The sequence below is a fragment of the Papio anubis genome, unplaced genomic scaffold (assembly GCF_008728515.1).
Source record: "Papio anubis isolate 15944 unplaced genomic scaffold, Panubis1.0 scaffold1333, whole genome shotgun sequence".
Taxonomy (NCBI): domain Eukaryota; kingdom Metazoa; phylum Chordata; class Mammalia; order Primates; family Cercopithecidae; genus Papio; species Papio anubis.
The window spans coordinates 2413-12186 of record NW_022161285.1 but is presented as its reverse complement, the minus strand read 5'-3'; the positions used below and the strand labels follow the sequence as shown (position 1 = coordinate 12186).

The 9774-nt window shown below is 49.9% G+C and overlaps 1 protein-coding gene across 2 annotated transcripts; it reads left to right on the top strand.

Annotated features, from left to right (window-relative positions):
• The first annotated feature begins 1327 nt into the window (after positions 1-1327).
• LOC100997583 (HLA class I histocompatibility antigen, B-48 alpha chain-like) lies at positions 1328-6825 on the top strand. 2 transcript variants are annotated; one of them, XM_031661347.1, is made up of 7 exons: positions 1328-1505; positions 1635-1904; positions 2999-3274; positions 3379-3495; positions 3909-3970; positions 4077-4124; positions 6381-6825. In XM_031661347.1, exons 1-7 carry the CDS (start codon positions 1343-1345, stop codon positions 6540-6542), a joined length of 1098 nt encoding a protein of 365 aa, XP_031517207.1. In that variant the 5' UTR covers positions 1328-1342; the 3' UTR covers positions 6543-6825. The 2 variants fall into 2 exon arrangements, with proteins under 2 accessions (XP_031517207.1, XP_031517208.1); XM_031661348.1 differs by lacking the exons at positions 3909-3970; positions 6381-6825 and adding an exon at positions 5812-5977.
• Positions 6826-9774: the final 2949 nt, after the last annotated feature.

Sequence of the window (9774 nt, the reverse complement as noted above, 5' to 3'; positions counted from 1 at the left end):
TGAAGACATATACCTATATTTTCTTCTAAGAGTTTTCTAGTGTTAAGTCTCACATTTAGGTCTTTGGTACACGTTGAGGTAATTTTTATATGTAGTGTGAAGTAGGGATCCAGCTTTATTCTTTTGCATATGGATAGCCTGTTGTCTCAGCACCACTTGATGAAAAGATAATTTCTTCCCCCACTGAATTATATTAGCACTGTTTTCCAAAACCAATTAACCATAGAAGTGAAGAGTATTGCTGGGCCCTCAATTTTGTTCTGACTTCATTCTTTTTAATGCTGTTGTAAGTTGGATTTTAAATAACATTTGTATTAATGCATTGATACTCTATAGAAGCACATTCAATTTTTGTGTTTTGATCTTGTAGCCTACCAATGTGCCAAACTCATTTAGTATTAGTAGTTTAGTAGTTGCTAAACTCATTTAGTGTCCAGATAAAATATGCACACTGCTTAGATGTGCATAGTTCAGGAAAACAGGCAGTGCTTGAGCGTCCATGAAGAGCATTGGGACTGCATGGAGCACTGCAACTTTGAGGTGATGACTACAGGCTCGGTCATAATGGAGCAATGCGTAAACTCTGCTTCTTTGTATTCAAAAGATGTTCTGGACTCACGCAGGGAAACTCGGGCTAGAGAATGAAGATAATTTTAAATGCAACAACTCAGAGTCACAGATGCATAGTCTGGGAAAGTAAAACTTAGGAGCTTTGAGAGTTTAATTGTAATGCTGTTTTGACACAGGTCTTTTACAGATTGGAATTCTAATCATTCAGGGATTACCAATATTGTGCTACCTACTATATTAATAAACAAAAAGGAAACTGATCTCTATGAGAATCTCTGTGTGGTGCCTTCAGACAAAACTTCACCAGGTTTAGAGAGAAAACCCCTGTCTCTACACCTCCATTCCCAGGGCGAGCTCACTCCGGCATGAAGTTCCGTGGTCAGTTTCCCTGCACAAAGGTCCAAGGGGAGAGGTAAGGAGTGGGAGGCAGGGAGTCCAGTTCAGGGTCGGGGATTCCAGGACGAGTAGGGAAGGGGAAGGGGAAGGGGCTGGGCGCAGCCTGGGGGGGTCTCTCCCTGGTTTCCACAGACGGATCCTTGTCCAGGACTCAGGCAGACAGTGTGACAAAGAGGCTTGGTGTAGGAAAAGAGGGATCAGGACGAAGTCCCAGGTCCTGGGCTTGGCTCTCAGGGCCTCGGGCCTTATCTGCATTGGAGAGGCGCAGAGTTGGGGATTCCCCACTCCCCTAGTTTCACTTCTCCCAACAGGTGGCGGGTCCTTCCTCCAGGATACTCGTCACGCGTCCCCAGTTCCCACTCTCATTGGGTGTCGGATGTCTAGAGAAGCCAATCAGCGTCGCCGCGGTCTCAGTTCTAAAGTCCCCACGCGCCCACCCGGACTCAGAGTCTCCTCAGACGCCGAGATTCGGGTCATGGTGCCCCGAACCTTCCTCCTGCTGCTCTCGGGGGCCCTGGCCCTGACCGAGACCTGGGCCGGTGAGTGCGGGGTAGGGAGGGAAATGGCCTCTGCGGGGAGGAGCGAGGGGACCGCAGGCGGGGGCGCAGGGCCCGGGGAGCCGCGCGGGGAGGAGGGTCGGGCGGGTCTCAGCCTCTCCTCGCCCCCAGGCTCGCACTCCTTGAGGTATTTCAGCGCCGGCACGTCCCGGCCCGGCCACGGGGAGCCCCGTTTCATCGCCGTGGGCTACGTGGACGACACGCAGTTCCTGCGGTTCGACAGCGACGCCGCGAGTCCAAGGATGGAGTCGCGGGCGCCGTGGTTGGAGCAGGAGGGGCCGGAGTATTGGGAAGAGCAGACAGAGCTCGCCAAGAACATCACACAGTCTTTCCGAGTGGGCCTGCGGAACCTGCGCGGCTACTACAACCAGAGCGAGGCCGGTGAGTGGCCCCGGCCCGGAGCGCAGGTCACGACCCCTCCCCAACCCCGACGGACGGCCCGGGTCTCCCCGAGTCTCCGGGTCCAAGATCCGCCCCGAGGCCGTGGGACCCGCCCAGACCCTCGACCGGGGAGAGCCCAGGCGCCTTTACCCGCTTTCATTTTCAGTTGAGGCCAAAGTCTTCGCGGGTTGGTCGAGGCGGGGCGGGGCTCGGGGGACGGGCTGACCGCGGGGGCGGGGCCAGAGTCTCACACCTACCAGTGGATGTACGGCTGCGACCTGGGACCCGACGGGCGCCTCCTCCGCGGGTATCACCAGTTCGCCTACGACGGCAAGGATTACATCGCTCTGAACGGGGACCTGCGCTCCTGAACCGCGGCAGACACGGCGGCTCAGATCACCCAGCGCAAGTGGGAGGCGGCCCGCGAGGCAGAGCAGTGGAGAGCCCACCTGGAGGGCGAGTGCGTGCAGTGGCTCCGGAGACACCTGGAGAACGGGAAGGAGACACTGCAGCGCGCAGGTACCAGGGGCAGTGGGGAGCCTTCCCCATCACCTCTAGATCGCCCGGGATGGCCTCCCATGAGGAGGGGAGGAAAATGGGATCAGCGCTAGAATGTCGCCCTCCCTTGAATGGAGAATGGCATGAGTTTTCCTGATTTCCTCTGAGGGCCCCCTCTGCTCTCTAGGACAATTAAGGGATGACGTCTCTGAGGACATGGAGGGGAAGACAGTCCCTAGAATACTGATCAGGGGTCCCCTTTGACTCCTGCAGCAACTTTGGGCACCGTGAATTTTTCTCTCAGGCCTTGTTCTCTGCCTCACACTCAATGTGTTTGAAGGTCTGATTCCAGCTTTTCTGAGTCCCTCGGCCTCCACTCAGGTTAGGACCAGAAGTCCCTGTTCCTCCCTCAGAGACTAGAACTCTCCAAGGAATAGGAGATTATCCCAGATGCCTGTGTCCGGGCTGGTGTCTGGATTCCGTGCTCCCTTCCCCACCCCAGGTGTCCTGTTCATTCTCAGGGTGGTCACATGGGTGCTGCTGGAGTGTCCCATGAGAAATGCAAAGCGCCTGAATTTTCTGATTCTTCCCATCAGATCCCCCAAAGACACACGTGACCCACCACCCCGTCTCTGACCATGAGGCCACCCTGAGGTGCTGGGCCCTGGGCTTCTACCCTGCGGAGATCACATTGACCTGGCAGCGGGATGGGGAGGAGCAAACTCAGGACACCGAGCTTGTGGAGACCAGGCCAGTAGGAGATGGAACCTTCCAGAAGTGGGCAGCTGTGGTGGTGCCTTCTGGAGAAGAGCAGAGATACACGTGCCATGTGCAGCATGAGGGACTGCCGGAGCCCCTCACCCTGAGATGGGGTAAGAAGGGGGATGAGGGGTCATGTCTCTTCTCAGGGGAAACAGGAGCCCTTCTGGAGCCCTTCAGCAGGGTCAGGGCCCCTCACCTTCCCCTCCTTTCCCAGAGCCATCTTCCCAGTCCACCATCCCCATCGTGGGCATTGTTGCTGGCCTGGCTGTCCTAGCAGTTGTGGTCACTGGAGCTGTGGTCGCTGCTGTGATGTGGAGGAGGAAGAGCTCAGGTAGGGAAAGGGTGTGGGGTGGGGTCTGGGTTTTCTTGTCCCGCTGGGGGTTTCAAACCCCAGGTAGAAGTGTTCCCTGCTTCATTCCTGGGAAGCAGCATCCACACAGGGGCTAACCCAGCCTGGGGCCCTGGGTGCCGGCACTTACTCTTTTGTGCAGCACATGTGACAATGAAGGACAGATGTATCACCTTGATGGTTGTGCTGTTGGGGTCCTGATTCCAGCATTCATGAGTCAGGGCAAGGTCCCTGCTAAGGACAGACCTTAGAAGGGCAGTTGGTCCAGGACACACACCTGCTTTCCTCCTGTTTGCTGATCCTGCCCTGGGTCTGTAGTCATAGTTCTGGAAATTTCTTTTGGGTCCAAGACTAGGAGGTTCCTCTTAAGATCTCATGACCCTGCTTCCTCCCAGTCCCCTCACAGGACATTTTCTTGCTACAGGTGGAAAAGGAGGGAGCGACTCTCAGGCTGCGTGTAAGTGGTGGGGGTGGGAGTGTGGAGGAGCTCACCCATCCCGTAATTCCTCCTGTCCCACGTCTCCTGTGGGCTCTGACGAGGTCCTGTTTTTGTTCTACCCCAGCCAGCGACAGTGTCCAGGGCTCTGATGTGTGTCTCACGGCTTGAAAAGGTGAGATTCTTGGGGTCTAGAGTAGGCTGCGGGGGTGGGGGTGGGGCAGAGGGGAAAGGCCTGCGTAATGGAGATTCTTTGACTGGGATGTTTCAGGTGTGTGGTGGGCTGTTCAGAGTGTCATCACTTACCATGACTGACTTGAATTTGTTCATGACTGTTGTTTTCTGTAGCCTGAGATAACTGTCTTGTGTGGGACTGAGATGCAGGATTTCTTTATGCCTCCCTTTTGTGACTTCAAGAGACTCTGGCCTCTCTTTCTGCAAAGGCATCTGAATGTGTCTGTGTCCCTGTTAGCATAATGTGAGGAGGTGGAGAGACAGTCTACCCCTGTGTCCACCGTGACCCCTGTTCCCACGCTGACCAGTGTTTCCTCCCCAGTCATCTTTCCTGTTCCAGAGAGGTGGGGCTGGATGTCTCCATCTCAGTCTCAACTTTATGTGCACTGAGCTGCAACTTCTTACTTCCCTACTGAAAATAAGAATCTGAATATAAATTTGTTTTCTCAAATATCTGCTATGAGAGGTTGATGGATTAATTAAATAAGTAAACCCTAGAATTTCAGAGAGCAAATAAAGACCTAAGAACCTTCCAGAATCTGCATGTTCGCTGTGTTGAGTCTGTTGCAGGTGGGGGTGGAGAAGGCTGTGAGGAGCCCAGTGTGGACTGGGCCTGTGCCTAGTTACTGTTCAGTTCTTCACGGGCTTTATGTGGTCAGTCCTTAGCTGGGTCACCTTCTCTGCTCCATTGTCCTTGTCCCATCAGTGGAAACTTGTCCAGTGGGAACTGTGACCACAGAGGCTCAGACATCGCCCAGGGTGGCCCCTGAACACGGGGGTCTCTGTGCATTCTGAGACAAATTTTCAGAGCCATTCACCTCCTGCCCTGCTTCTAGAGCTTCTATTCTGCTCTGTTCTCCTGCCCTCTCTCCCTGCCCTGGTTCTTGTGATCTTGGTGCTGAATCCAATCCCAATTCATGAATCTATAAAGCAGAGTCTAATTTAGACTTATATTTGTCTGTGAATTTGGACCCATCATCAAGGACTGTTCTTTCCTGAAGAGAGAACCTGGTTGTGAGCTGCAGTGTGCTGTGGGTGGTGGGCACCAAGGGAGTGACTGACTGTGGAAAAGAATGAGGGCAAGGACTGAACCCTGGACCTCCAGTTGTAAGGGATGTGATCAGACCACACCCAGAGCAGACTGCACAGTTCTGACCCCAAGTCTAGAGGACACTTAGGCAAGGAACTTCCGTGTGTACAGGGATCACCCGAACGTGGTGCTGAGATCCAGGAAGTCTGGAGTCGAGCTACAGATTCTGTATTTATGACAAGGCTGGAGTTCATGTTGCTGTTCTCCAGATTATACTTGGAGTATCAAGAACAGCAGGATCCCACATGTCTGAGCATCAGCCTCACCTCTAGGGCTTGTTATATAAACGATTCCTTGGTCGTATGCATAATACTCTGAGACTGGGGTTCTGGGGAGTGGCCTGAGTGTTTTCTAAGCCCCCGCCAGCAATCCTGTTGCTCGGCCAGATTGGGAACCACTGAGATCAGAGAGTGCCCAGGGTGGGTGGGTGGAGTGGGTTTTCAAACCTGTTTAAAAGAGGATTTTTCTCACAGTATGAAAAGGGAGGATGTGTATCATCAGTTATGAGATGTGACATTCCCTGTTGTTCTCTCCACAGTGGGGTAGAGGCCAGGTAGAGAATTCAGGATGTGGCTCTCGCACAAGGAACACCTCTGAATGCCGCTCTCTGACACTCGTCCACAGACTCATTTCCCACTCACTTCTTGGAGCAAACTATGGAAACCAAATTTCTGTAATGTACACATAAAGTCGTATATCTGGTATTGGGGGCTAGTTTTATTGTGGGGAAGGCCACAGAAGCAGGCTGGAACCTACACATCCAGGAACAGAATCCACAGCCCACCCTGGATCAGGTCCCTCCTAGGAACAACTGCCCCTGCTGCTGAGCACAGACGCCACTGCTCACACCTCTGACACCCTGGTGCTGGACACTGGACCCCGAGGCCAGGACAGATGTCACTGCTGCACCTGGAAACTGGACATCACTACTGTCACTCAGCCATCTTTACTAAAATGTGTTCTGCACAGTCCCAGCCTCTCTGTCACCTCATTCTGGCTCAGAGGCTGGCAGTGATATAGGAGTTAAGAAATTATTTATACAGCTAGTGAGGGTACGGAAGGCTTTTAATGAAAAGCTGGCTCCAAATTATTTTCTTTTCTAACAAGGTGCAGCCTGTAATATCAAGCTTCAGACATAGACAAGTAAGCTGGAAGCTTGCACGGGTGAATGCCGGCAGCTGTGCGAATAGGAATCGGACACCTGGGACTGGGCATGTTCACAATGGCGACTCCATCTTCCCTTCTCTTTGCCAGGCATGTTTACAGTAAGGAGCAGACAACATGGCGCCGGCCAAGTGGCAAGTCTATTTGCATAATAGGATGAGGGTGGGGTGAACAGCCTTCCACTTGCACTATGTAAATATCACACCTGGTCCAACCAACCTGTGGGCCCTACATAAATCAGACACCATCTCCTCAAGCCTGCCTGTAAAATCCGATGCACTCCCATTCCAGGCCGGAATTCCCTTTTGGGTGCCCCTCTATCTCACAAGAAGAGAATTGTTCCCCTTTGTCTTTCTTTTGCCTATTAAATGCTTTGCTCCTAAACTCACTCCTCGTGTGTCAGTGTCCTTAATCTTGACGTGAGATGACACACCCTTAGTATTTACCTAGGACAATGACACCTCTTCACGACACCTCTTCAGCAGGTGGTCACTGGACTGGGTGGGCCAAGGCCTTGTATACATGATCAACTACTGGGGTGACTGGAGTCTTGTCTCTTCCAGGGAGGGAGGTGGTTTCTGTCACGCTCAGCATTTTACATGTTGTAAACCAAAAAATAAACATCAAAGCCACCCACTCTTAACCATCTTAATGGACACCCTCAGCCAGGGTGCTCAAAAGTTAACCTGAAAGACTGGCTCAAGCCACCATGATTATGCCATCTTCCCTTTTTGGAATTGGAAAAAGCTGACCAGCATTTACCATCAACAGAGATCTTAAATCTGATCAAACATTTACAATCTATTCTCTCTGAGCCCTGGCACCTGGAAGCGTCATCTGCATGAGAAAATTTTGGATTCACAACCTCTTATCACTAACCCAGACATTTCCTTTCTATTGATAGTAACTCAACCAACTGCCAATCAGAAAAATTAAAAATCTACTTATAACCCAGAAGCACTACCCACAACCCTTGCCTGCTTCAAATTGTTCCCAACTTTCTGAAATGAGCCAATGTATAGCTTAAATGTATTTCATTGATGTAAAGCATATCTTCTAAAATGTTTAAAAACCAACCTGTGCCACAACCACCTTGAGCACATGTTCTCAGGAGTCTCCTGAGGACTGTGTCATAGGATAATAGTCATATTTAGCTCCAGAATAAATCTCTTCAATATGTTACCGAGTTTGACTCTTTTCATTGACAGTGTGGAATTCTGATGTAATAAGAGGGTTCAAGTGCTGGAGTGTGAGGGGTGGGGAAAAGTGACAAATTTTAATTATTGGAGCAGTGATCCAGGACGAGAACTTTATCTGGTACCTGGCAGGCACGCAGAGTGTCTGAATGAACCAGTGACTAATAAATAACATGTTTCCACCCATTCCGTTGAGGATAGGTTATTACATCAAGTTTTGGTCTATCCCAGTTCACACTCTAGATTATTGGAGTGGCATTGTGTGATAGGGAAATGATTATTCAAACAGCTTCCCTCGGCTTTGTCTCTTACTAGGAGTAAAACACCCAGGATTGTAAGATCTCCGAGGATCTGAGTCCACACCGATATTTTATATTAATATTTATATTTTCTTGTGTATTGAAATATTTCTGGGGAAAGAATCTCTAACATTTATTAGTTTTTATGTGACACCCTCAAAGGCCTAAAAAATCCTAACTTCTAGGTTAGAGGTAGGGCCACTCCACGTCTGGACAATGAACAGCTGGTAGCAACCTGTGTTTAGTAGATTAGGGACATGAAATAAATGCTTACATTTTGTCTATCTTTTCCTCTGGGACCAAAAAGATAGAGGTGTACTTGCTTACTCTTACTCTAAGTTTCTCTCTGTGGGATGGTGATGGAGTTTTCCTCCAACCAAATAACTTTCTGATTCTCTAACAGCAGCTGGGAGTCCTAGAGTTCGACTCAATTCTGACACTAACTACCTGGAGTTCACCTCAGGCTCCACAGGTTTAAGGGCTCAGTCCCACAAGACTGTCCTCAGTTCAGATGCAAGTCACAAGTATCGGGTCCCAGGTTACCTGCACTTCTGTCTATCATGGCTACAAAGTCAGGGGTCTCTCACCCCCCAAGGTTTGAGAATTCTTACATTAACTCAAAGAACTCAGGAAGTTGCTATAGTCATGTAAACCAAAAAATATCTGAGATAGGTCTCAGTCAGTTTAGAAGTTTATTTTGCCAAGCTGAAGATGCAACTTGGAAACAGAGACACAAATCGTTGTAGCATCTGTGGCCCATGCTTTTTCCTAACGGGGTTTTGAGGACTTCAATATTTATAGGGGAAAGAGCAGCCAGCAGAAGAAAAAAACCGTCAATTATGCATTCATCTCATGCTCAGTAGATCTGCATTTTACATAAGATAAAGTAAACGTTGGGTAGAAAACTCAAATATGCGTTTGTCTCCGGGTGGGTGAAGGGATGATGTCTAGTCTTGTCTTTGTCTTGTGCCTGTGAAGATAAGCTGTTAATTTACATTGTTGGGGGAAAGTCAACAAAACTCCGTTTTAGAGTAAAGATGTTGGGGCCCACAAGGAATTATCTTGTGAGCAGTTTGTGAGGGAGGCCACCTGGGGAGATATGGGGTCTTCTATCTTCGCAGTTATTTGTTTAGGAACAAAAGAAAGGCAGTTTTTCCATCACTCAGTCTCCAAACTTAACTTTTCCCTTCGGTATACTGAATTGGGAGTCCTGAAATTTTACTTTCCTTTCACACTCAGTATTGCAGTTTTTTTTTTTTTTATAGCTTAAATCCCCACCTTTTTGGCACCCAGGACTAGTTTCACGGAAGACAGTTTTTCCATGGACCAGTGGAGGTGGCAGAAGGCAGAGGGAAATGGTTTTGGATGAAATTGTTGCACCTCAGATGACCAGGCATTAGTGTTTCATAAGGAGCATGCAACCTAGATCTCTCGCATGCAGAGCTCACAATAGGGTTCGTGCTTCTATGAGAATCTAATTCCGCCACTGATCTGACAGGAGGCGGAACTCTGGTGGTCATGCTCATGCTCTCTCGCCCACCGATCAACTGCTGCTGTGCGCTCTGGTTCCTACCAGGCCAGAAACTTGTACCAGTCCGCAGCCCGGGGGTAAGTGACCCCTGGTTTAAATTATGCCACTATAGCAGAACACCTGAGACTGGATCACTTATAACAAACAGAAATTTGTTTCATTCATGGTGTCAAGGATGGGAATTCCCAGATCAAGGGACTGTATCTGGTAGAAAACAAAAGGGCAAGAGAGGGTGAGAGGTAGGGGGAAAAGGAGGTCAAACTCACAGCCTCAGGTCCTTTTATGATGAGCCTTAATCCATTAATGAAGGC